The sequence below is a fragment of the Apodemus sylvaticus genome, chromosome 3, assembly GCF_947179515.1.
Source record: "Apodemus sylvaticus chromosome 3, mApoSyl1.1, whole genome shotgun sequence".
Classification (NCBI taxonomy): Eukaryota; Metazoa; Chordata; class Mammalia; order Rodentia; family Muridae; genus Apodemus; species Apodemus sylvaticus.
The window spans coordinates 17,224,708-17,251,878 of NC_067474.1; the positions used below are offsets into that span (position 1 = coordinate 17,224,708).

The 27,171-nt window shown below is 40.5% G+C and overlaps 1 protein-coding gene across 1 annotated transcript in view; it reads left to right on the forward strand.

Moving 5' to 3' along the window:
* The first annotated feature begins 703 nt into the window (after positions 1 to 703).
* Xkr4 (XK related 4) overlaps positions 704 to 27,171 on the forward strand; it is a 390,630-nt gene continuing 364,162 nt past the window's right edge. The window contains exon 1 of the mRNA XM_052175417.1: positions 704 to 1,548. Coding sequence (XP_052031377.1) covers positions 752 to 1,548 — 797 coding nt within the window. The 5' untranslated portion in view covers positions 704 to 751. The remainder of the gene's footprint in view (positions 1,549 to 27,171) is intronic.

Genomic DNA, 27,171 nt, shown 5'->3' on the forward strand with positions numbered 1-27,171 from the left:
GCCACGCCCGCTCGTGTCCACCGCCCCCTGCCCTCGGCGGTGGCCCAACACGGAGACTCTAAACCCGCGGCGCGCTCTGCCCACCCCACACCCCCCAGCGTCGAGGAAATCCACCCAGCGTTCTCCGAAATCCCACGAGCCCGGGCCTCCGGCTGCCGTGCTACTGCCGTCCGCGTCCAGCACTGGCCAGCTCGACACCCCCACCCGCCGCTCCCCTCGATCCCGTCCCCTCCTCCGGGCCCTCCTCCTCGCCCCTCCCCAGCCGGGGTGGGAGCGGCGGCAGCTGGAAGGGAAGGGATGAGGTCATCCTCTCCCTCGGAGTCAGCTGGTGGAGGAGAGGCTGCGGGAGGAGGGAGCGCGCGCGAGGGGAGGAGAGGAATGTGCAGGTCCGAGGAGCGCCGCGGCGGCCGCTGCTGCTCCTGCTGCTGGCGGCGGCGGCGGCTCGTGCTGCAGCCGCGGGGCCGGGCCGGCGCGGAGCGCGGGCGGCTGTCAGGGGCGCGCGCGGGCCGGCGCGAGCAGCTGGGCTCGGCGCAGGCAGCCAGGCGGCGCTCCTGCGGGTCCCGAGCGTGCGGCTAGCCGGGCCCAGCGCCCAGCCCCGCGGGCGGCGGCGGGCGAGCCGGCGCTGGAGTAGGAGCAGGAGAGCGGCGCGGCCGGGGAAGGAAGCCGGGGAGAGGCGAGGAGGTGGCAGGAGGAGGAGACAGCAGGGACAAGTGTCAGATAAAGGAGGGCTCTCCTCCGCTGCCGAGGCATCATGGCCGCTAAGTCAGACGGGAGGCTGAAGATGAAGAAGAGCAGCGACGTGGCGTTCACCCCGCTGCAGAACTCGGACAATTCGGGCTCAGTGCAAGGACTGGCTCCAGGCTTGCCGTCGGGGTCCGGAGCCGAGGACGCGGAGGCGGCAGGAGGCGGCTGCTGCCCGGACGGCGGCGGCTGCTCACGTTGCTGCTGCTGCTGCGCGGGGAGCGGCGGCTCGGCGGGCTCGGGCGGCTCCGGCGGCGGCGGCCCGGGCGGCGGGGCGGGCTCGGCGGCGCTGTGCCTGCGCCTGGGCAGGGAGCAGCGGCGCTACTCGCTGTGGGACTGCCTCTGGATCCTGGCCGCCGTGGCCGTGTACTTCGCGGATGTGGGAACCGACATCTGGCTCGCCGTGGACTACTACCTGCGCGGCCAGCGCTGGTGGTTTGGGCTCACCCTCTTCTTCGTGGTGCTGGGCTCGCTCTCTGTGCAAGTGTTCAGCTTCCGCTGGTTTGTGCACGATTTCAGCACCGAGGACAGCGCCACGACCACCGCCTCCAGCTGCCAGCAACCGGGAAGCGATTGCAAGACCGTGGTCAGCAGTGGGTCTGCAGCCGGGGAAGGCGAGGCTCGTCCTTCCACGCCGCAGAGGCAAGCATCCAACGCCAGCAAGAGCAACATCGCCGCCACCAACAGCGGCAGCAACAGCAACGGGGCCACCCGGACCAGCGGCAAACAGAGGTCTGCTTCCTGCTCCTTCTGCATCTGGCTCCTGCAGTCACTCATCCACATCTTGCAGCTCGGGCAAATCTGGAGGTACTGTATCAGGGTGGGGATTAAGGGAGACTACTGCTGTTCCTACATGCTTGCCACCGTGCCCACTGTTCTACTTTTGCGTGAAATCTTTCCAAATGACTAGTAAGCCAAGTCACTCTTGTGGTTATTTTCTTTTCTAAACTGCTCCCTACCTAACTCGTGTTAGGTGAAGAAAAAGAAACCAAGGAAGGGCATGAACGTGTTTGTAGTCTGTCAAGCTTCCCATCTTCTCAGACACTCACTAGCTTTCTATATATGCTACAAGTTCTCCCCGGATTTTAGACTTATTATTTCAGTGATAGAGGATTCCTCTCACACTTTCTAAAAAGTCATTTTCATTATGTAGAATTAGCTCCGTGTTGTACTTTGGATGGTTTCCTTTGTGCTGGGGGTGGGTAGGACTACAATTCTAATTAAATAGGAATTGTTACTGCTCAAAGGTGGCCACGCTTGAATGATAATGGCTAAAGAAGTTCTGAGCTCAAAGTAATGTTAATAAATATTTGACATATATATGTATACATAAACATATAAAATTAATCAACTTATTTATGGTGTGTGTGTTTGTGTGTGTGCATGTGTGCATGTGTGCACACACACACACAAATGATCAGATTTTAGGCAACTCTGACTTATATAGTGCACTTCTGATTACCTTGAGGAATCCATATGTCTACTTTCACATGTAACTGAGAACCTTTAGAAAAGGGGTAGCAAGCACGTTGGGTAAACTTTAATTGTGCATTTTCATTGGCTGGTTTGCTTCTTATCACTTGATCCACCAAATTTCTTTACCAAGTTGTCACTTTGCTTATACATTGAAGTATAAGACTAAACTTGTTGGGCAAGGTAGAGCCACCCATCACTCTGGCATCCAGCACAGATGCGGGAATGTGGTGGCACAATATGCACAGAAATCTGTTCTTTTGACTTCTCTGTGATTAGAAGCTTTGGGATACAATGTTTAGCTCATAAAAACATATGTACATAGAAAGATATAGAGGCTGTTACCCCAGAGGCTCCTTGGTTTAAAAGCAGGTTAGAAAGCAAGTAGTGTAATGTGCGGAAACTTCCTACCAAGTGACTGATATGGGCCAGTACTCTGAACTTTGATCTGTAGGGCTTTTTGTTGTTGTTGTTTTTTGTTTTTGTTTTTTTTTATGATGAAAGACATTGTAAGCCATTGATACGATGAAGTGTCCCATGAAGAAAAAAACTCAGAGCATTTCTAGCATAGATTCACACACTTCATTTTTTAGGAATGTAGTAATCCCATTGCTCTTCCTAGAACCAACATTTGTAAAGCAGGGTGAGCATGGCCTTAGACCTCTTGCCTTAGAACGTATTTAGAGAAGATACTTCCTGGTAAAGTGATGCATGGTGTACTGTCAGACAAACTGATGTGGAAACATCTATATTTCAAACCCAGAGAGACTTTCTAAAACACCAGTTAACTGTGGCATCTCAATTTCCTACAGACAAGTATTGGAAGGCCCAGGTTGGGCATTCTTCTTTAATTATGAGGAAGAACTTGAAGGGTTATTTATATACCAAAGTTATTTAGTGTCTCCGATATACAGCATTAGCAGTTTTAATCTAGCAGTGTGGTACCGAAAACTTACCATCCTATTCGGTAACTTGTGAAAACTTAAAATCTTAAATATTATAAAAGATTTTGAAATCACTTCCTTTTAGTTATCTATAAATCAACAATATAAGTACTTATTAGTTATAGTCACTAAACACCTGTGCGTGCCTCCTGCAGATTGACATTTTCTGAAAAGCACGTGGTGTTAAAGTCAGTGAACTGAAGAAGTCATTTTAATTATAATGTTTATTAGACTTCCGAATTTAAACAGTTTCTCAATTGAAAATAATGCTTCATCTCTTCAGGAAATGATGCTGAAAAGTGAGAAGTAGGAAAATGTGTGGGGGAAAATATCACAATGAGACAGTGGCCACTGCATCAGTGGATCTAATGAGGGGGCAAAGGGCGATAGGGCAGGGCTGAACTTAGAGAAGAGACCACAGGCTGACAGACCGGTGTGTTGCAGGCTGAACCTTGGAGAAACACATGGCTCCCTTTTTATTAAGATCCCTACAAAATATTCCTGAGAGACACTGAAGTTGATGTTGATAAAAGGCTCATCTGAGTTGAACTGTTCTCTTTGGAACTATCAGACCTTTGTCATCACTGTCTAATGAGATGTTCACTGTGGCAATCTGAGTTGCTATACAACCCATTATTTTGCTTTGCTTAAAATATTTGAGGAATCTCCTGGTAATTTTTTACAACTGTGATCTAAAAATAGCCTCTTTAATTTTTGAAAATAGTCTTCGAAATTCCTTTCATTGAATGTGTATAACTGTAAAGAATGAGAAAGAACATGAAATTCAAAACTCAGATGCTTTTCTGAAATATTTCAATTTCTCCATGTTAAACATGTGAATAGAACATTGTAGGAGGGGGCATGTACCTTTCATAATAAGTAGTAAAAAGGTGCTCACCTGAGATGATTGTATTGTATCCGGTGTAATATTTTAGACCACCATAAACCTTTAAATTAGAAGTATTCCTTGGCCTGTTCCAGCTCTACTTTTCAAAGTGTTGTATCCAAATACCACACTGACACTAGGGTACTGAGTGTTTTAAAGCTCAGAAGTCACTATTCATGTTTTAAGGTGCTGCTATCTTGAATAAGATATGTTTTTATCAGATTTGCTAACCTTTTACTGCATCGCATGAAATTGTAGTTATTTTAGGGAAAGATCAGAGTCTAAAATCTATGGCTAAAATCCTTTAAGATAACATCCATGTATTTGTTTGTTCTGAAATAAGCCACTTGAAACATTGTGAACAAAATTTGCATGTGTTATACATGTATTATGAATACAACTGCTAAAAGCAAGGATACATGTTCATTTTAATTAAAGTTTACTAATGGGAAATTAATGGAAGCTTTTAAAGTCATAGGAGATGGTGCTGGGAAGGAGCCATGCGAAATAATGAAGTGAGCTTTTGCTAGCAAGTAGAACGAGCAGCCATTGCTTTAAGGAGCTGTGCCTGCAGATGAATGAGAGCATGCTCTTTATTATTCTCTTTACATAATGCCAGAACGACTAAGAATGTAGATCAGCCAGTGGGAATCATGAATGGCACATCTGTTAACTCTGCCTTTAATAATGTGGTCTGCAAAGCGTAGTTATTCTGTGTCATTCCTAAGCCTGGATTAAAACAGTGATGGTAATATTATCAAGAAATGTTAGATTCCCACCTTTAAATCTCCCAAATTTACAGTAAACTGTAAGGGACATGTCAGTGCCTCTTTGTATAAGGGAACTGGCTTTAAATGATTATATATTTTCCAGGGTCACTCTGATAATGCACATTATATCTAGCATTCAGACCCATGTTGTACTATTCTAAAGTTGATGCTCATTCTTGATTAATTGGCTAACTCTCCATGTCCACTTGGATGATAATGACAACAGAATGTGAAAATGATGATTTACTGCTCTGAGGTTGGGAAGTAGAAAGAGAGTTGGAGTTTAGATAGGTGGAGGGTTCTTTTCAGTAGACACACATCAGATAAGGGCAGATAAGAGACATTTGCTCACAGTCCAAGTCCTGCACTACTCTGGCTACATCACTGAGTTGTTTCATGGGGTCCTGGTTTTGTAGCATGATCCGGTATTAGCTCTTATGATCAGGTGGTACACCCTATGTGAATGTGCAAATATCAATTGCAAATAATGCTGTTCCCAGAGATAAGATATAGAAAACAGAACATAGGTCACATTGTAAACTTCTTAAATATGTGCTTTATTGATTCAGCATTAGTCCTGAATCCTGACATCATTGGTGTCATTTGTTGGTTAATTGAGTAACCATTTTTGTATATTTGTTTCTTTTTTGTGCATACATATTATTTTATTTAATTAGCCCATACTGAGTTATCTACAATGTGAAACGCACTGTTCTAGATACTAACTTTTCTAAGGTGAATAAAATATACATCGAGATATCTGCTTTCTCCTGAGGAAGACAGAATATACACAAAATACATCAAAAATAAGTTTAAGACCTTCAATAGAAACAAGAAATTCAAACAACCTTGATGGTTTATGTGAGGCAGAAGATGTCTTTGTAAAAGTTTAAATGATGAGAAAACATTATGATTCACTTTATAGCCTTGAGTACCACAAAGCATAAATGCTGATCAAAAGGATCAGGACACACTGTCTTCCCCCGAATTCAGAGTTAGGGAGAGTAGCTCGAGAAAAGACTGAGTAATATATTGTACCAGATAGTGAAAAGGATTAAGATTTTCTTCTGAAGTCTGAGGAACCTTTGAAGGATTATAAAAGACAGGGGCTTGCAAATGTGTTACAACATTGTTTTATTCAAAGCAATTTTTCAGTTAAAAGTCTCAGAAGAGATGTCATTTTCTCTGATTCAAAAATATCTCTTCCATTCATAAAATACATGAACCTCACAGGCCTTGATATTATTGGAACATATGAAGAAACCCCATATATTGAAATGTTATTTCTCAATGAAACAGACTGTTTTGCTCTGTCTATACAAAAGACAGAAGAAAGTTCTGGACCAAAACGCATATGAGTGTTTGCTGTTGCTATTTTAAAGAGCTTTTCCCCTAAGATATGGTAGGATATGGTGGAGTTTACATCATATAATTTGCATTTCCTGATCTGTTAGGAACACTTTTGCTAGTACTTTAAAATCTCTAAAAAGCTTCTATTTTTTATTTGATTCTCAACTAATGTTGGAAGCAGTACTTCCATTTTACATATATAGAAATTGAAACAGAGACTTCTAAATGGTGTCCTTTGTAGGTCACATGGTTTTCTGTAGATTCTAGGCTTTAATATTCACAGTTGAGGGGGTGATCAACCTAAAAATGGCCAGCAAAGCTGAGGGTGATGATAGAGGTAGAAAAGAAATAGGAAAATCTGAGGGTGCTCCAATGAGAGGTGAAGAATTGCCGTGGAAAGAGATAAACACGTGTGGAGACCGTCTGCCAAATCAGTAGGAATGACTGAGCATGTGGCTTCACTGATGCAACATGTTTGAATCTATACCAACCAAACTAACAAAAACAGAAAAACGAAAGGATGGAAGTCATGACAAGAGATTTTTAAAGGAATTAAGAGAAAAAACCACCCACTGTTATTGAGATACCTCAACAATTAAAAACTTTGCTACTTAGAGCCAGGGCTGAGCACTTGTGCTGCCTTGCCTTGTGCTAGACAATTTCTCTTCGAGGCTTGAGCTTTTGAGTCCATTCCCATCATTATATTAGACTCCAAACAGAGCTGGTCATGGGTAAAGGAAGCAGAAAGCCTATTCCCTTTAATCCAGCACTTGTACTGGTTTGAAGCTATCTGCTGGTTTATGAACCTACCCTCTTCCCTCGAGCTTCACAAATCCCTGCAACAGCCCTGTGTAATCTCTGAGATAGCTGACAGGTATAAATCCACACACAGAGAGCCCCCTGTGCGTTTACTTGGATTTCTCTGTGCGTTGGAATAATTTTACCATTGGTAGGTATATCTGTGTGGCATCCTTTCGATAACTGAAGGAAAATTCCAAAGGTGACTTATTTGCTTCATGATCAAAAGCATCCTATACTTATGCCTCTATAGCATCTCAGTCTAGCTTAAGAAGGTGGCTCACAAGCTTAACTATGTGACTGTTTATACCTTTGGTTTTGAACATTATCTATTAATCATTTAGGTGGTAGTAATTTTGAAGGTTTTTGATCAGTTTCTAAAATACATTCTTATTGGGGTTTGGGAGATGGCTCACTAGTACTGTCTGTTCTTGCTGAGAACCTCTGTTGTATTCCCAGCATCCACTTGACAGCTCTCAACTGTCTGCAAATAAAGTCTCAGGGGATCTGATGCCTGATTCTGACCTCCTCTGGCAGTTGACATGCATGTAGTGTCCAAACATGCACAGAAACCACTCATCAAATCAAATCAAATAAATAAATGTTTAAAAATTCACATTGACAAAGTTTCCACATATTTGCTGTTAAGCATTTTATATTTTATAACTTAAATAAGGAACTAGAGAGTCTGTAAGTCTAAATAGCACAAATTATCATTTAACTGCAGTGACTTGTCTTCATATACTGACTTGTTAATCAGACTCCTCATTTCTTTTACTTGTTTTAGAAAAGCATGTAGCATACTTACTAGACCCACAAAGGCAAGATTCAGGCATTAGGATACGATTTGTTGTTCTAAGTATCAACTGTGAGGTAGTGTACAGAGCCAGTTGTGTGAAAAGAAAGTACTTATCAGCTCTGAGTTTGGAGTTCAGATGAGTTGACAGATCTCAAGGAAAATCATGCCCAACAATTCTCAGCTGCTCTTGATATATTTGATCAGGGTCCTTCATGAATCGGACCACCCTAACAGAACCTCACCTCCTTCCATCTACTAGAAGGTGTCTTTGATACCTTGATTGTATGGTTTATAGGAGAGGAGACCATCAAAGTCTAAATGAGTTCTTCTAGTGGTTTACATAAAGAAAACATATCTCACTGTTCTTGTCATGAAATTATGGAAAAGCCCAGGCTGTACTTGCTGCTTGGCTGTTTTGCTGTTTTTTGCTTGTTTGTTTTTATGATACAGCATATTGGAAAAGGTGCAGTGTTTTCTAGAAAGGATAGAATAAATCAGCCTACCTCCTTTTTAGTTTGCAAATGCTACGGTCAAAGGAGTAAATTTTAATTTTGTAGTCACTTTCTGAAGGAAAAACTTGCGTCTACAAGCCCAGATGATTGCTCTATTCTTGTTGATAGATCAGTGAGCTTGGGAAAGCTTTAGGTCAGTATTATTGTTTAAATCTTATTTATATTTGACTGATAATATCCTTTCATGTGGAATTAGCCAGGTCCTTTGGGATTCTCAATCTCCATTTCAAAACTTGTAGCCTTATTGTCATAAAGCATAATTCTATATACACAGGATCCATAGAGAAAATGATAATGTCAAAAGACTCTAAAGTAAGGTTAAGGTGGACGAAATTGGTGATTTAAACTGACACTGTTAGATTCATATATCGCGCAAGTAAGGGATAAAGTTATAGTTAGATTTCCTCTGATGGGGATATTTAGAGATGTGTTTATCCTTTGAACTAAACTTGGCTTCAGATGAGATGGCTTAGCCATGCAGTAGCTGAAGATCCACCTGTCTTTGCTAGGATATGTGCCACTCTGTGCCTAAGTCATAGCACAACTTCCACAATGCCTCAAAGCTTAGCTCTTTTAGTTCACCTGTCTTATTCTTAGGTTCTGGTTTAAAGGACACCCTTGATCAAGAATGTTATCTTAGGTTCTTTCCATGTCTAAAATTCTGATTCTGTTCATGCTATAAATTCTTTTATGTATCTGACTCCTAGAGTGTATATGTAAGGAAGTCCATACCAATTCCTTCAGGGTCCTTGAGATAGACTCTTTTGTTTCTGTAAGTCACAAGAGATTTACAGTGGCCTTTTCAGATTTGATAGTAATGGTGTCAGAACATCTATGAGTTGACATAACTTGGACATAAGGAAAGAATTATAAACTGTAATGCACCTGACATTATGTCATTCTCAAATTTTAGTTCCAATTAAATAAAACTCATCTCATGAAAACACATACTAAAATATTGAAAATAGGTGCTAAAAGTGCTGTATTCACCAATTCCAAAATGTGTGTCATACAGATTTGGGAATTCAAAATTGCCATCTATACATAGTGTGGCCAGCTGGAGCTCTGTCATTAACAAATAAGAACAGTGATTCTGAGGCTTTGAGCAAGTTCTCTGCATGGATAGTAAGAAGACCATTGTCAAAGCTAGATTTGCTTTACAATTAAAATTGGGTTATACTGTCACTGACAAAGTGCTGGAAACAGAATTCAAGCTCTCTGTGAGATGTCATACTCAGCAATTTTTGGACAAATTGCACTCTGTTACAAAAGATGCATGTGTCAACCTTCCTTGGGTGGGGACTACCTGGATTCCTGAAAGTTAGAGTAATTTCTAATTCCTTGCCAACATTTGAAATTTGAAAAGGTATAAAAAATTTTTTAAGAACTTATTTTAAGATTTCTGAACTGAGTATTATGTCAAAGTATGTTCCAGTTGTTGTGATTCATAAGCAGGCTTTTTGAAGTGCTTCCGCTTCTTTTGTTCAATTTACACACATGCTGAATTTCTCTGCCAGGGGATTCCTTTTGTACAAGAACAACAGTGGGCAATGTGTGGGGTGTGTGAGGATGATTCAAACAAAGTCACCCACATATGAAAAAGTGGGGTAGACAGAGAATATGCCTTGTAAAAGACTTTAGATGACTTCGCTTTGGCTTCCTGTTAAGTGTACTCTACACAGGATGCCACCTGTGTGAGCTGCCAATATAAGAGATTTCATTTATGTTGAAATCACAATTTGATCCCCCCCTTTGCAGCTTTGGCAATAGTCGTGAATAAAGATCTCAATTCAAGGCTTAAATCTTTTCAGATCTCCTCTCTCTCTTAGAGAGTAAACAATCAAAGCCAATCGGGTACTTGGAGCATAATGGTCCCAAGGCAGTCTACCATAATGCCAGCCATTAGTTCCTGGCACGGCATTGTATTGTTGTGACAGTGATATGGAAAAGGGGATCTTCAGGGAAGCAGGGGGAAGAACTTGGAAAGGCTTCTTTTGTCTTAATAGACTTTCAGCTTGTTAATTAATTTCCTGTTTTGCAAAAGTAAAATTAATAACCATCATTTAGAAAATGTAGGTCAATTCAAAAAGGCTTCCCCCAAACAATTTATCACCATTGGAGCTGCTACTGCAGCACAAATGAGAAGTGAGTCTCCTGAGGCTTTATGTTTCTAAGGGAGATATTGCTATTAACATGGCAGTCAGAAGTAACCTGTGAGGTTTGTTTTTTTCTTTTTAACTGATAAAATGATGGTCTGGCTCAACATTTATTCAAGACTTAAGACAGTAGCCTGGCACTGACTAATGAGAGTGTGCACAGTTGTTCCTATTTTGAAAAACAAGCACCAATAGTTAGCTAAAGTAATGTTATTTGCCCACCTTAGGGTTGAAATCATTTGAGTAAGGAAGCAGAGGCCTGATTTTATCAGATAATCATACCCAAACATTCTCCAGTTTACCCATAAGAGCTATCCATATGCCCACCTCTATTAGCCGGAGAAAGAAGAAATTTAGCCAAAAGAGACGTATACAAAACCAGAGAATTTTATTCCATATCTAGTAGGTGGTCTTTCAAATCCTATGAACAGGAGTGGTGAATCAACAGTGATAGCATTATTAAACTATGTCACCACCAAGGTTAGAGTAGTGGTGCATCAGTATTCCCAAGTTCCTGTTAGATGAGACCAATCTATTATAAAAAGAAGCAAAGTTAGGGTTGTAAAAGTGATCAGGCTGATGAGATGGACTAGCTTTTGAGAGTGCCAGTAGGCTGCACTGTTGAAGAGTTTTTGACTTGAGATTTTGTGTTGTATGTACCTTTGCTCTACCCTCCGCACAGTGGCCATACTACCAGCCCCCATCCAGCCTCTCTTGAATCCTCGGATAAAACACATACACACAGTTGTTCATTTTCAATTTGTCTTCTTGGCACAATTGTTGAGTGCTACTATCTCTCACCTGAAAAGTCATTCCCTTATCAATAGTCTTAGCTTCGTACCTCTCACCTGTCCTAAACTTCAGTGGCTAGTCCCATCTATGCCCTGCCAAACTTCCCTGACTACCCACCTATAGTAGTGGACCTTACATGGCTACTGGCTTCTTCTCCTTGGAAGCATGGCAAAACTCTTTCTTTCCTTCATTGTGTCACCCTTTTTTCTCCAGGGACCTAGAAATTCTGCCTGTACTTCCCACCCAGGAACTGGCCCAGAACTTTCTTTGCTAACAGATCAAGAACCAATTGGGGAACAGGACCTTAGCATCAAAAATCATATCTACAATTTTATATTTTAAGAAAACAGGAAACCACCATTCAGAGGGGTTAGGCAAGCACACATCATTTAAGGGAGAGAATGTAGAACAAGGACCATACATAAACTTGTGATAAAAGTTGAGTGTCCCTTAACTAAAGTTTTGAGGGGAAAACTGGCTTAGATTTCCCATTTTTAATGGAGTTCTGAATATTTACGTATGCACAATGAAATTTGAAGGAATGGGTCCAAGTCTGAACACAATTCATGAATGCTTCCAATGCACTTTATACACATGTCTGCTTGTAATTTTATGCATTATTTAAGAGTAATTTTATTCATAAAGCCAAATTAGCATATCTTGACATATCAGAGAACAGACATAACTCTAAGAAACACTTGTCTCGTTTAGTTTTTGTCAACTTGACACAACTAAAGACACCTGAGAAGAGGAAACTGATTGCTTCCATCAGATTGGTTTATGAGCATGTCTGTGGGGCATTGTCTTGATTGCTAATATATATGGAGGGCTCAGCCCAATATGGGCAATGCCACCACTGGGCAGGTGGTTCAGTATGAATAAAACAGAAAGCTGAACAAGAGCCTAGGAGCAAGCCAGTAAGCAGCTATCCATGGCCTCTGCTTCAGTTCTTGCCTCTGGGATTTTGCCTTTAGTTCCTACCTTGACTTTCCCTGATGATGGACTGTAACCTGTAAGCCAAAACAAACAAACAAACCAAAAAAACCCTTTCCTACTCAAGTTGCTTTTGGCTAGAATGTTTTATCACAGCAACAGAGATTGAACTAAGATACAATCCTTATGCACAAACTGAGATTTCTACCTGTATCAGGTCATATTCAAAGGGTTTCAGAGTTTGGAGCATTCTATACTTAGACTGTGCGGGTTAAGGATGCTCAGCCTTTGAAGGACTCTAATGGGCCCCAAAATGGCACCTGTTGGCCTTGCCTCTCCTGCCTCCTTGCTAAAGGGCTAGATTGCCCCATTTAGCCACTTCCTCACTCCTGAGATGGACTACCAAGGTCTAGTTGTCATAATTCCTCATTTGGCTACACTGACCAATATGTCCAAGATGTACTAAGTCAAAATAGTACAGATGTTCATTCCCCTCCTTTTTCTTATTAAAAACTATTCCTTCACAGGTGCAGTGGCCCATACCTTTAATCCCAGTACCCTCTGTGAGTTCGAGACCAGCCTGGTCAGGACAGCTAGGACTATTACACAGAGAACCCCAGTCTCAAAATCAATCAAACCTAAAACAAATAAAACCAAAACCAAAATAAGTAAAACAAAACAAACAAACAAAAAGCATCTCTTCAGAGTCAACTGCTGCTGTTTCTGCCCATTGAGCTTCAGTCACCTTGTCTATCTTGTTTAATAAAGGATTTTTTTGTGTGTGTGCAGGAAACTGGTGTTTGGGTGTGGTCGGTGATTAATCTGAGGTTAGGAACAAACACAGCACAGTACACAGGTCCCTCCAGTCTTTGATAGACATAGTTCATAATTTAAAGTTAAGGGCTTCATAGGTCTGAATTTTGCTCTGAATATACAGTTTCTTCATGGTCAGACATTGATCAAAAGGCCAAGATTAGACATTTAGTTCTAATTCCACTGCAGAGAGGAGGAGCAGTAGACCAATAGAAGTACAAATACAATATTGGTGACATACAAAGCCGTTAAGAACCCCTTGACTAAATTATTATTTTGTCACCATCATCATTTTTCAGGACTGGAACAAAAATAATTGATTTGTAATAAGCCTTTAGCTATGGATCCACATGCATTTGTTTAAATTTATAATAATAATATGTGAAAAGAAAACACTTTGAAATTTACTAGCTGGAGAATGGGCATGTTCCTACTCACAGTCTGTCTTAAGTACTAACAGACCTGTGGCCTTGTTATTGCAGGTGCTATAGACCTATGCGTGTGCAAATTTTTGGGGCCTCTCAGAAAAACAGAATCTCTGTTAGATGCCAGATTTAATGACCTACACTGTAAAAAGGACCCAGGTGATTAGCAAGCACAAGGACTTGAACACATAAGGAAGCACCTGTTATTTCAGAGGTGGAACCTCTCCTCTTAAGTGGTCAGGAAAGGCTAATTTGAGTTGGAACTTACCATAAAATGGATGATCCAGATATCATAATTTTATTTTGTCTTTTGATTCAAAGTTAGCTCATCTAGCATGGTGGTGAGAGTTGTTGCTTAGACACTTGGCACCTACTGATGCCTTCAGGGGAGCACATGCCCCATTTTACCTCCACCACACACAGAGAAATTGCTTTGTAGATAATACCTTAAGCAAGAATGCTAAGTATTCTTCTAGTGAATGAACCAAAACATTTAAGCTTTTATTTAAAGCCTGTGGATTTGGAGCTAGAGATTGATGAGTGGTTAAGAGCACTAGTCGTTCTTATAGAAGACCTGAGTTCATACTAAGTGAGGTAACCCAGTCTCAAAAGATCAATCATGGTGTGCACTCACTGATAAGTGGATATTAGCCTAGAAACTTTGAATGCCCAAGACATAATCCACATATTAAATGATGTCCAAGAAGAACGGAGGAGTGGCCCCTGGTTCTGGAAAGACTCAGTGCAGCAGTATAGGGGAATAGAACAAGGAAGTAGGAAGGGGTAGATGGAGGAACTGGGGGAAGGAAAAGGGCTTATGGGACTTTCAGGGAGTGGGGAGCCAGAAAAGGGGAAATTATTTGAAATGTAAATAAAGAATATATCAAATTAAAAAAAAAAAGAAAAAGAAAAAAAAAAGACCTGAGTTCAGTTCCCAGCACCTACACTGGGTAAGTCACAACCACCTATAGTTCCATATTCAAGGTACCCAATGCCTTCTTTCTCCTCTACAAGGACCTGCACATAAGTACACACATGTGTTCATATGCACTTGTGTGTGTGTGTGTGTGTGTGTGCGTGTGCATGCGCACGCTCGCACGCGTGCGTACACACACACACACACACACACACACACACACACACACACACAAAGAAATGCCTGAGGATTCATGCTTTTCATGTTTGATAATTGATCTCAATGAAGTTAATTTGATGTGTTGAGTGTCTTTCTTTTCCAGGTTCATATAGGGTCAATGTCCTGTGTAATTTCTGTCTTGAGGGATAGAACTGCCAGCTTGGTGGTATGAAAGTACCACACTAGGGTAGTATAGGAGGTTCATGTTAACAAAAGCAAGTGATGCAGAGTAAAAGACGCTGGGAGGATACAATGGGGTACAAATGACATTCATTTGCTCAGAAAAGCAGAATGGGCTTGTAGTGACCTGACACTCATATTTTTCTGGATTAGGAATTGTCTTAAAGATCAACAAGGGCCACATGACTTTCCCTTTGGCATAGAGGAAGGACATGTCTTAAAGTCTTTCAATTTGCATTTTCAGTACTGTCTATACTAGGAAAGAAGGCTGAAGCAGGAAGAATGTTTATAGGTCTAAAACAATTACAAATTATAGCCACAAATTATCTGAATATTAATGTACAATAATAAACAGTGTCTTCTGATGAACAAACTTGCCATGAGGTTCACTGCCTCAAAACCTGTGAGGCCCCCAAGACACAGGCATGGTATGAGAAATAATTGTGCTGGTATCCTCCCAACTGAGAAATATAACTGTCAACAAAATGGCAAAATAGGTGTCTTCGTTTTATTTTATTTTAAATGTATTTTCCTACTATTGTCTGTATATGGTTGTTTGTGGGGACATGCATGTCAGAAAGTGCATGTGGAGGTTAGGGACCAACTTCCTGGGGTTAGTTCTGTCCTTTTAACTTTACTTGGCTTCCAGGGATTGAACTCAGGTCAACAGGCTTGTGTATTCACTGAGCCATCTTGTCTGCCCCGTGTTCATATATTAGAATGGAGTGATAGTAAAAATGGTGAATTAATTAATATTATATCTGTTCATGGTTGGTTTTCCTCCATTTACATTAGCGGGATAGAGAAGTATGGTCATCCAAGAAGTGTTACTTTTTAAATGCTTCTCTCCTGGCTTCTCCCTGCAGCATGTGGAATTGCTGTCTATTATGCTTGCTACCAGGGTTCCCATCCTTTAGGTGCTAGGACATAATTGTTCAACCCTCACTGGAAGAGCTGATGTTAATCAGAAGGTTGTGGTAATGGCCCTAGGCTCTAAACCACTGTGGGTTTTTGGTTTGTTAGTTACAGTTGATAAATGGCTGCCAATCATCTAAAATATATCTTATATTTTATATCTTCATACTGAGATGTGATTGAGTAAACACATAGGTTCTTGAAAGTCTTGGTATAACAAAAGGAAAATAGGTGTCTACCAATCATTTCACACTGGTTAAAGGTTAAACTCGTGATCATTTATGTTTATTGAGTTAAATAAAATATATGATTAAAACACATTTCACTTGACTTTTTACTGTGTGTGTGTGTGTGTGTGTGTGTGTACCAATGCCCTGTGTATACTAAACATACTCTGAATTAAATGCCTAGCCCTCTTATCCTATTTTTACAGTGTGGTTATTACATAAAATACATATGCAATTTACATTCTGTTTCAATTAGACATTGTTAGGTTCCGGAATGTCATAGCTTCTTGTGAAAAGAGAAATCTAAAATGAAGTGTTTCAAGTAATTAGGAAGACGTTACTGGAAATGATTAGGGGATAAACAGTGTGCTGTCTCCCTCCTTAGACAGGTCAGCAATGAAGTTTACAAAGTAAATGACCGACTGATGTACTCTGACTCATTGGGAGCCAAAATTCCCTTCTATGTATAAGCTTATTGTGATTTTTGTGATTGTTGCCTTTCATCTGTTTAATGCCTAGTAGCATGGTGGGCTTGTTCAGTATACAGTAAACATCATTTGCTGAGGACATTAAGGATGCTATTTTTGCAAGCATCACTGTAGTTGTCCTGTAAGATGACCCAGCTGAAGTTCAGAAAAGAGTAAAGACTTGCCTGGGTTCTCAGAAGGATCAAATAACAAACACCCATGTTCACCTACAACATTCTGTTATCAAGCCTGAAGCTTCCTTTCTTTATTACTGTTCTGAGACTAACACAAGACTGTGGGGTGGAGAAGCATTCCCCACCTGTCAAAATATCCAACTGTGCTGATGATCTCAGGGAGTTGCTTTTACTATGATACCAGTAGAAACTAGTCAAGACCATCTATAAATGTTTCTCTGGCAATGAGAGTAGGAGACACACAATCCTTGCTTTGCTCCTGTCTTCTGTAGTTTAAAGTAAGAGAGAACAGAGCCAGCTCAGCTAGTGTCTCTTGCAGTTCTACCCTAAACATATGAACTCTCATTTCATACTTTATTGAATTATATACTTAGGGAATCCTCCCTGCTTATTGACCTGGATTGGATTCTTTTTATAAACTATGATTGATATTGATGTGACAGAACAAACCTCAAGTACAGGAATTGTGGATCAATTATATCCATAATGCTTCATGCTCATGTGATACCTATTAGGAAGAAAATGTATATTGTTTGCATTCAGAAATGTGTAACTCAAAAGTACTAAGAGCTAGAGAGGTGGCACAACTATTAAAAGTATTTACTGCTCTTTCAGAATACTCACTTTTGGTTCCCAGTAACCTTATTGGGTGGTTCTCAGCTGCCTATAACTACTGGTTAAGGAAGATCCAGATTTCTGCTCTCCTTGGACACTCACATGCAAATATCTCCGTTCTCTGTGCTTCAAACATGTGTCTTCAGCAATATTTCTTCCCATTACGTTTAGAAGGGGGCCTGTAATGTGTAGGGATCTTTGTGACCCTGTTGGCCAACAAGTCTAAAAGAGGTAATTCATTTCTAGAACTAGAGCTTTAATTTGCTACCGTGAGGTATATGGTTGAGAGTGTTGTCTCCCCAAGTAGAACAATTCCATCAAACCTCTTTTTATATATGTAGATATTTTATGATATTAAAAAAGAATACCATCTAAGGTTTATTCCTATGTGATAGCATGTAATTAGCCTGTATTTATGATCTCATTTTCAGGTAGTCACGCTTCAAATATGCTAGCCTTTTATTCCATGACTTAAGAATTAACTTTTAAAAAATTGACTCTACTACAGGCTCACAGCACAGAAGAATACCCCCCTCTCCTTTACCAGCTCTTCAAGTATGTGACTTTACTTGAAATTCATCTCCTCAGATCTGTCTCAGAGGACCAGCATGTGCAAATGCTAGATTTGCAAGCAATTCAAAATTTTCAGAATCTGGCACATCTAACAATCAAAAGAAATCCATGGTGCCCCTTGCATGTGGAGTGACTTGTGTTGACAGGGTTCTCTAGGTGCAGGCTGATTCTACTTTATTGTTTTGGTGACATTCCATTAATCACATCCAGTATCATTTTCCTTTTTAATTCAGTGGCATTTTTTGCAAAGCATAATTATACCAGAGATACTAGGTGATTCCAGGTTTTCCCTGGCTTGTAAATGCTTCTGTAATTTCTAATAGTTTATGGTTCAAAGGTGGCTTACATCCTGAAGCTTTGAGACAGAACTGCTTGATAAAATAAGGTAAATATGAGTTACTGAATTACAACTGAAGGCATACCAAGCAGAAAGGAAAGAACACACATGTCTTTGTTAGGGTTTCATTGCTGTGAACAGATGCCATGACCAAGGCAACTCTTATAAGGAAAACATTTAGTTGGGTCTTGCTTACAGTTTCAGAGGTTCAGTACATTATCATCACAGTGGGAGTATGGCAGAGTCCAAGTAGACATGGTACAGCAGTAGCTGAAATGTCTACACTTTTATTTAAAGCCTGCTAGGAGAAGAATGGATTCCAGGAAGATAGGAGAGTCTGAAAGCCCACACCCAAAGTGGCAAACTTACTCCAACAAGGCCACACCTATTCCAACAGGACCACACCTCCTAATATGCCATTTCCTGGGCTAAACATATACAAACCACCACAATGGACATAGAGACATTCTTTTATTGTATAAAGGGTTAAAATAACAGCTCTGAGGCAAAGGATTCCAGTAAATGGGAAGGGCAGTTGGATCTGAACTTGAACAGAGCTATGAGTGACTTTCCAAGGGATCTGAACTTGTTTTAATTTTTTTGGTTTTAGACAAGGGACCTTGAGTGTAGTGGAGAGACTTAGGATATGGTCAAACCCTTGCTTTTATAATGCTACTTTACAACCTCAGTTCAACAGCGTTGGAAGAAGGTTCCCATGAGCTCATCAGAGTTAGGGAAATGAAAACATGGCTGGGAGCAGGACTTAAGCATTTTAAAATGAATAAGCAAAATAAAAACAGGGAGGTGAGCATGACAGAGTTATCACTAAAGAGTCGAGTAATAGTAGTTAAAGACTCTACTTAATGAGTTATCGGAAAAGGCATAAACATAAACAGAGTTGGGAGCATGTTAAATAAAGATGCTTGGTAAATGCAGCCTAGGCAATTAAAAAGATTTACCAGACTACATCTAAATACACTGTAGCGGATAATTAATGGGCGTGAAACAAGTCAGTAATAACCACCCTGAACTTGCATAGTGGCGATTAGCGAATGCACATGAGGAGGGTTGGCGTTCATGATCATACAAGTTAGCTAGAACATTCTCAAGACTTGTTGGAGGTTCATGGAACCCAGCCTGCTGAGTGTCTTGGGCCACTAATTTTGTTATTTATTTATGAGTTTCCTCTTGAGACTAAAAAGACTGTGGTCAAAATTCCATTCCCACTTTGACTATTGTTCAAGCTCCAGTATCAGAAGAGGTTTTCGGTTTGTTTTCTGTGCAGGGATGTGAACTCAAACATAAAGATCTGTGTAGATGAATTGCAGAGACACTCTGGGTATGAAACATTCAGATTATTAGGATGTGACGAATTTTCTCCTTTTGATGTTTTTATGTCATGGCTCAAAACAAGCTTCCAAGGAAGGGACTTTTGAGACCTCTTCCTTTTATTCCACTGTAAATTCCTCTGAGCAGTATTTTTACAGAAAAAGTTGACTGGAAAGCACAGAATGTCCCTTGTGCCCCTGTCACTATCCCCAGATGCCACTTGAAGGTTCCCCTGTTGTGTAAGCATGGTGCATTTTTTTTCCAATTAGGATGACTATTGACACATCATTGTAAGGTGACAACCTACAATTGTATATTTTATGGACTTAAGAAGTGTTTAAGGGCATGTATTTACCATTACGTTATCATGCAGACTAGTTTAGTTGTCCCCTCCCAAATCTTCTCTGTTCTCTTTAGTTATCTTCCGGTCTTCTGCTCCAACCCCTGATGTACAAACCCACTGATGTTTGTGTCTGTCTATAATTTTTCTTCTTCAATGTGTCCTGCAGTTGAAATCCCACTTGTATGTAGTTGTCTATTGTCTCATTCACAGCAGGATGCATTTGGGGTTCCTCTATATCTTTTGGTAGCTTGACAACTTATCTCTTTAAACTCGTGAATAACATTAGAGTATATGGATTAACCACTAGTTTATTCATCCATCCACTGAAGATATGTTGATTGTTCCCAATTTGTACTAATTGTGAAAAATAAATTCAATAAATATTCAATAAATATTTACATGCAGTATTTTACTGCCAGTATACATGGGCATACGTTTTCATCTTATTTTTTGTTGAGTCCAAGTAGCTGGATTACATAGAAGAAGAATGCTCAGATTTTTTTTTTTAGGAAATTGCTAACGGTATTCCAAAATGTCCACACCAGCTTTCATACCACACTTGCTATCTCTTGAACACCTGCCCCATATGCCAGATAAAGCTCTGTCGGGGAAACAGATGAAGATTCCAGATGATACAAACACATCCAAGTGGCAGAAACTGTACATCTAGGTAGTCATTTATTACTTAGGATCTGTGCTACATCATATAAATGGCAGTTAATTTTTATCAATAAATTATAAATTATGAAAAAGTTAAATTATTCTAGTGATACTAGAATTCTATTCCACTAGGTAGTTGTATGAATTTATCCTAAGACACAAGACATTGAGTTCTTGTACCAATTCTGTTTTTTCAAGATGGAAAAGGAAGTATTGGAAGAAAAATCCCCATATACCTTTGGAATCAATTATTATTTGTGGGTAAATTAGCTTGCAGTTATTACTTTAAGATGTGGCTGTATGGGACTGTCAGAATAGGTTGCCTGACATGCATAAAACTTCATGGTCTACTACCCAGTACCACATAAATCAAGGATACTTAACACCTAACGATAAGCCCAGCACTTGGGATGTAGAGAAAATCAAATCAGGAGTTCAAAGCCAGCCTTGGCTACATGATGCCTGTGTCAAAACAAAACCAGTAACTGCAGACAAATAAACAAGTGCTTTTCATATTAGGATAAAATTGCACAGTGAACATGTACCACATACAGACATGTACACATACCCCCCGACACACACACAGAGGGGGCTCTTTATTTGAATTGTTATAATCATATCAAGATTGAGATGAATTATTTTTGTATTTTATTTTATTTTATTTTATTTTATTTTATTTTATTTTTTTTGGTTTTTCAAGACAGGGTTTCTCTGCATAGCTCTGGCTGTCCTGGAACTCACTTGGTAGACCAGGCTTGCCTTGAACTCAGAAATTCTCCTGCCTCTGCCTCCCAAGTGCTGGTATTAAAGGCATGCACCACCACTGCCCTATTTTTGTAATTTTTAAAGGCAGAAAATAACATACATTTTTTTCCTCATCTATTAGATGAGTGGTGAAAATGATGTCATGTGAATACTTTTTTTGTTTGTTTCAAGACAGGATTTCTTCCCATAACCCTAGCTGACTCTGTAGGCCAGGCTGACCTTGATCTCAGAGATCTGATTTCTTCTGCCTCCTGAGTGTTGGTTTTGAATGCACCACCACCGCCCAGCACCATATGAATAGTTTTAATCCAAGTTGTTTAGTTGGGTATTTTCCAGTTCATTTCATTCTTGATAGAAACACTTTTGTGATAAATGTTGGTGTTTGGTGTCAAACAAGCATTACTACGTTCATGTGATGAACAGATAATCATTTTGCTCTGTTACTAAGCTGCTTTTATATCTCTAATAGTTTTAGGAGTAGGTAGGTTTATAATTGTTGACAGGTTATTCAGGAAACTGAAGTTTTGCGTGGTGTTTTGGTGTGTTCTGTCAATTCTCAAATAGCTATCTGACTGAGAAAGGCATTAACACTTCCTGATTTCAACAGACTTAGTCATTCCATCTGGTGGAGGCCTCCTAGCTCTTAAAAGGATTAAGACCTTTGCTTCTCTGTAGTGAACATAAATTGTGTGTGATGAGAAGGGGACTACTCATGAATGGGCAGTGTGTAGCTCTTCCTGGCTCTGGACCTACCTACTTTCAGAGACTTGTTAAAGATGTGGGCTTCTCTGTGTCTCATGAGGAAAGTAACAGTCTGCCTGGCTTAGATGTCAAGTCTCTGAAAATCCACTTTCAGGCATGAGAAGCAGTAATAATAAAGAATACTATTCATGTGACATCTGGATCTAATCTCAAGGTTGTGTGATATGTGGCAAATGCCCCCACCCCCACTCTTTTTCTCTTTCCTTCCTTTCTTTATCCTTCTCTCTCTCTTTCCTTTCTTCTTTTCTCTTTCCTTTTTCTTGACCTTCTTGATTAAGCCATAGTCTCTTTAATCTTTTCTGTGATCTTACTTTGGATGCAGGAAAGAGCTTTCCTATAAAAGTGTGAAGAAATGAAATATAGAATGGGAAGGGGGGAGAAGGAAGGGAGGCCAGGTCTGTGGGCAGATTTCCTATGTGCTCTCTGGCATCCAGGGTATAATTTCTCTGGCAGGGCTTTACTTTCTGTAAGGCTTGCTCAGGACCCTCCTCTACATTCTGTGGGCTACAGCAACAACAAGTTGTTAATTATTATTAATTCAGGCTGATACACTACACACTTGTTAGTTACATTTCTCAGTGTTGCCACTTTGTGTTTTGTGTGCATGTGTGCATGTGTGCATGTGCACCGTGTGTGTGTGTGTGTGTGTGTGTGTGTGTGTGTGGTGTGTGTGCAAAGACAGCAACAGGTGTGTTCATGGCAGCCCTCAGCATTTAAAACAGTGTCTGATGATGGGTAACAAATGATTGATTAAATGAGTAGGATTAAAATTTAAACTACTAGAGGACATTATCCTCATCCTAACAGTAGTTAGATGCAGTCTTAATTCCTATTTGTTCTATTATGTGTGAATGGCATCCTGCCTGTGGCATTGCAATGCATGTCAAGGTCCAGGCCAACTCCACGAAGTATGGTCTGTGCTCTACCTGATGCCTGCCAAATATCATAGTAGACACTGTGCAGTGGATGGAAGGAAAAGGTTTCTGCAGCATCAGACAGACTTTGAGCTCAAAATGTGAGTTTGGAGAAAGAACCACGTAGCATCACAGTCCCAGTAGCCCTGTGTTGTCTAAGCTTGCCTGTTAATTTCTTTTGAGACCATCTCAGGAGAAGCAACCATTGAGAATATTGAGTACCTTCCACACAGGCCAAGCCAAATGGCCTTTAACAAACAGAGGTTCGCCCTGCCATTACCTCTGTTCCCTTCTGGAAGCCTCAGAGAACAGTGTGTAGGACATGCCTCTGCCTATGTGTTTGCAAGGAGTGACACCACACTTCTGTGTGACAGCCATGATTACTGTGGCGTGAGAAGGAGCAGATGAGGAAATGTGTGTCTTTATTCGAGATTCTAAAACTACATCCCTCATTTAACATCTTGATTAAGGGATAAAAATGCCAAGCCATCCTCTTTTCCAGTATTCTCTTGTCACTGAACACAGTTTATAGTAATCCCTTGCCCTTTGCCACTGTAGGGAAAACAAGCTGAAATCTCTTGCAGGTTTTTGTTTTTGTCTTGCTTTTAAGATTTATCTTTATGTGTACGACTACCTGAATGTATGTATAGACACCATAGATGTGCAAGTGCCTATGGAGGCCTGAAGGAAGCTGAAGTCAGATCCCTGGGGACTAGCCATCATGTGAATGTTGGAAATTAAACCCTGGTCCTTTGTAAGAGCAGCAAAATGCTCATAACCACTGTTACATCTTTCCAGCTCCATGAAGTCTCTTAAATATGGTCTGTCACTTGGAGACAATACTACTCAAAATATTTTAACAAAGAAGTTTTAAATTACATTGCATTGACTGTGTGTGTGTGTGTGTGTGTGTGTGTGTGTGTGTGTGTGTGTGTGTGTGTAGAGTACCTGGAGAGATGCATGTGCCATGTGGGGCTTTTGTATCAGAAGGCAACCTGTAGGAGTCTATCTACTCTTTCACTATGTGGTTCCTAGAGATCCAACAATTTAGGTCTTCAGACATGGTAGTGGGTGTATTTTTCTACTGAGACATCTTGCTCGTCCTAGCGCTATAATCTTCACATTGTGCTGCTCAGCTTCCAAACACATACCCAGGCTTGCTTCTACCTAGTTGCAGTGCCAACTTTTTCCAAACAGTAGGAATGCTGTCTGTCCCTGTGGTCCTTGGCCACTCACTTGCAGTTGCTGTTTGTGCCCCTCCTTGGAGGGTCTGTTCTTGAGACCTATACATGGCCTTGACAGAGAAGAAACTGCTCCGTTTGTCCTCAGCTGTCGAAGCCCCTAGAAGGAACAGAATACTCCCACACCCATGCAAGGGCCAAAGAGGCTTTAACCCTTTCACACTTGCCGGCTCTCTTACTTTGTTTCCACTCCTGACTGCCACTGGATTTAAAGCAATTGTTGTTACCCAGCTTCTACTGGTATAATAGTGTGTCCTTTCATTAGTTCTGTTAAGCTTTTATCATTTTAAGCACATATTCTCAAGAACATTTAAAGCTACGTGTATTTTTATTGCAACTGTACTTATTTCTGTAACTTGGCAATGAGTTCTCACTTTCAGATGCCATTTAGGTATTCAATGGCATACAAGTCCAGCTGTGCGTTGCCTCTTTCCTGAGATGCATGTGCCACCCTAACTTTCTCGGTTTCCTCGTTTGCAAGTGGAAAGTCTATGTGAGGTTTTCGAGTTTAGCACAGCATCACTGTCATTTTCTACAGGAATAGTTTCCCTGGGCTTGAAATATCATCCTTAGCCATTCATCAGAGTGTGAGGCAGCCACCTTGGCTCTGCTAATGTTATAAAGATCTTTTAAACTCAAATAAGTTTCATCATGAAGCTATTTTTCTAGAAATTCTGTGGATGGGAAAAATAAATATTTCGAAAATTAACAATTTTCAAAAAAATCTGATTTACCAAGTTTCTTGTCTTTTTTTTTTTGCTTTGTTTTATAGTGACACAATCATTAAATTCTATTGGTTTTCAAATTGTCCACATGTTGGCCTTTTTAGTTCTCTTACAAATAGCTTGAGTTGATTTGTCTATGAAGACTATAACATTCTTTTACAAAATATAAAGAAGATCATCACCAGCTGAAGGCAAATGAAAAAAAAATGAGAGAAACAACTTCCAATACACATTTCAAAGAGCTACATTGTCTCAAGAAAATTCTTGCCAAGTAATCAGAAAAACTGATAAGTCATAATCCCTGAAACATGAGCCAAGAACATTCACAGTTAATTCATAAAGGAAATAAAGACAAGTGGATCGTTTGTTTTGTCTGAAGTCCTATGTGTTTTCACACAATCTGAAATCTGTGTTTGGGGACGTGTGAAGCCAGGGTGAACCCTTTTGTCTAGTCACGGCTCTGAGTCACTACACTTGCTTGAGCCTCTTCTGCAAGTAGCCCCAAACTGCTTGAGGTGTTTAGTTTTTGGTCTTTGGTTTTGAGGTTTGAACTCCTTAGTTTATACGGAAGATAATAGAGCTGGCTCCCCAAACAGCCATGTCAGTTCTCATCTTCACATCTTAGGTGACAGACACTGGAAAGCTAGGAAAAAACTAAGAGAAAGTAAAGGTTTCAATCATTTCATGTAGCTCCAAGGGCAGTGCTGACAGAGACGCCCATGAGGCAGTGGAGACTTTGGGTACCAGCTCATGCTCTGCCCTTCCTGGGATGCTAACAGGAGCTGCACTATACTGTCCATCTCTATTGTCCTCCTGTAGATCAACAGGTGGTAATGGGGCCTTGGGACATCTGTGTTTGATTCCTCCATCATGCCCTAAATATCATGCACTAAATCTTTCTCCACTTAAGCCAGTTGGGGTGGACTTAAAAAGAAGAAGTGTATTTTGGCACAGGGTAAATGCAGGGATTGATAGGAAGAACAGAGACCCATTAACAATCAAGCCGAGTCAAACCCAGAGAAGGTCATTAATTTTCTGTTCTACTTTCTTCACTGCGAAAGAAGAAAAGTGTTTTTCAATTAAGTCTAAATTTGCTTTTAGGTCTCCCCACCAAAATCTCATATAATGCTGTTTTCTAAATACTCATTTCTTCAGCCAAACAATACCTATTATCAATGCTTTTTCAAATTAGCTAGAGAAATCAGGCATACTTTGATTTATGTGATATGTCTTGCTTTAAATATATAAAGCCAGCCTGGCATTGGTGGCACATGCCTTTAATTTCAATTCTCAGGTGGCCTGGGCAGAAGCAGGTAGATATCTAAGTTCCAGGCCAACCTAACCTATAGCATAACTTCTAGGTCAACCAGGGTTACACAGAGAAATCCTGTCCCAACAGATAACAATTAAAAAAAAAACACCGCAACAAATGATGATTGTTACTTTTTAAAGTTTTGAATTGGAATCACTTTATAAATAAATTAAGGAGAGTTAAAATGTGAATACATTTCTCTCCCATAGGAACATCTCATCCATTTGAGGAAACTGGACAGGAAACCTGCATCAGTGCAATGTGGCAGCAGCCCCACATAGAATTCTGAGGCATACAAGAATATGAGTGACAGCTCAGCCTTTTCACACTTTAAACCACTTTTCTTATTGAAAAGAAATGTTGAGGCCTACAAAGGAGCACTACTCTGAAGCAGAGGGGATGTTCCACTGGAATTCTCCAGTTATTGCTCTCATAGGCAAGGAGGTATTCACACTTCAGAGCTGGTACTCACAGATGCACACGGCTGCTGAGGTAGTGTGAGCATCCCGGGCTTCACTGCTGTCAAGTATGTCACTTCCCTAACCGAAGGTTCAAAAATAGTCCTAGAAGTAAACAGCCGTGATTTCACTTTATAAGGGCATCAGGTGTCTGTGTAACAAGGAGAAGAGGGTTAATCCTGTCTGGATGACTAGATCATCCCCCACTTATTTTAACCTTGTCAAGTTACTATACAAAATAGAAGTCACCTAAGTAAATACAGGCCTGGAGATGTTGTCTTGGTGATGACCCAGGCAGATAATCCCTCACTTCATTGACCAGAGCAGCAAATAGATGGCCTCCCAGATTCTCCTTTAGGAAAACTGACATAGGTAACAAAGATGTCAGAGTCACATTTTGCTATTCATGTAGCTACTTTCTGTAGAAATGTAAAAATGTGTGTACTTGACCCTGAAGGAGACTGAGGACTAGAATTTGAGAGACATCTCTTTGCTTTAGGGTTATCTCACTGTAACTTATTGCAGCAGGTCAAGAGCAAAGGAAAGATGTCCAAATAGGACATAAAAGAGAGAAAAAAGGTTTACTACTTATAGCAAGTAAGGGGCACACAAAGATCATTCTCAACG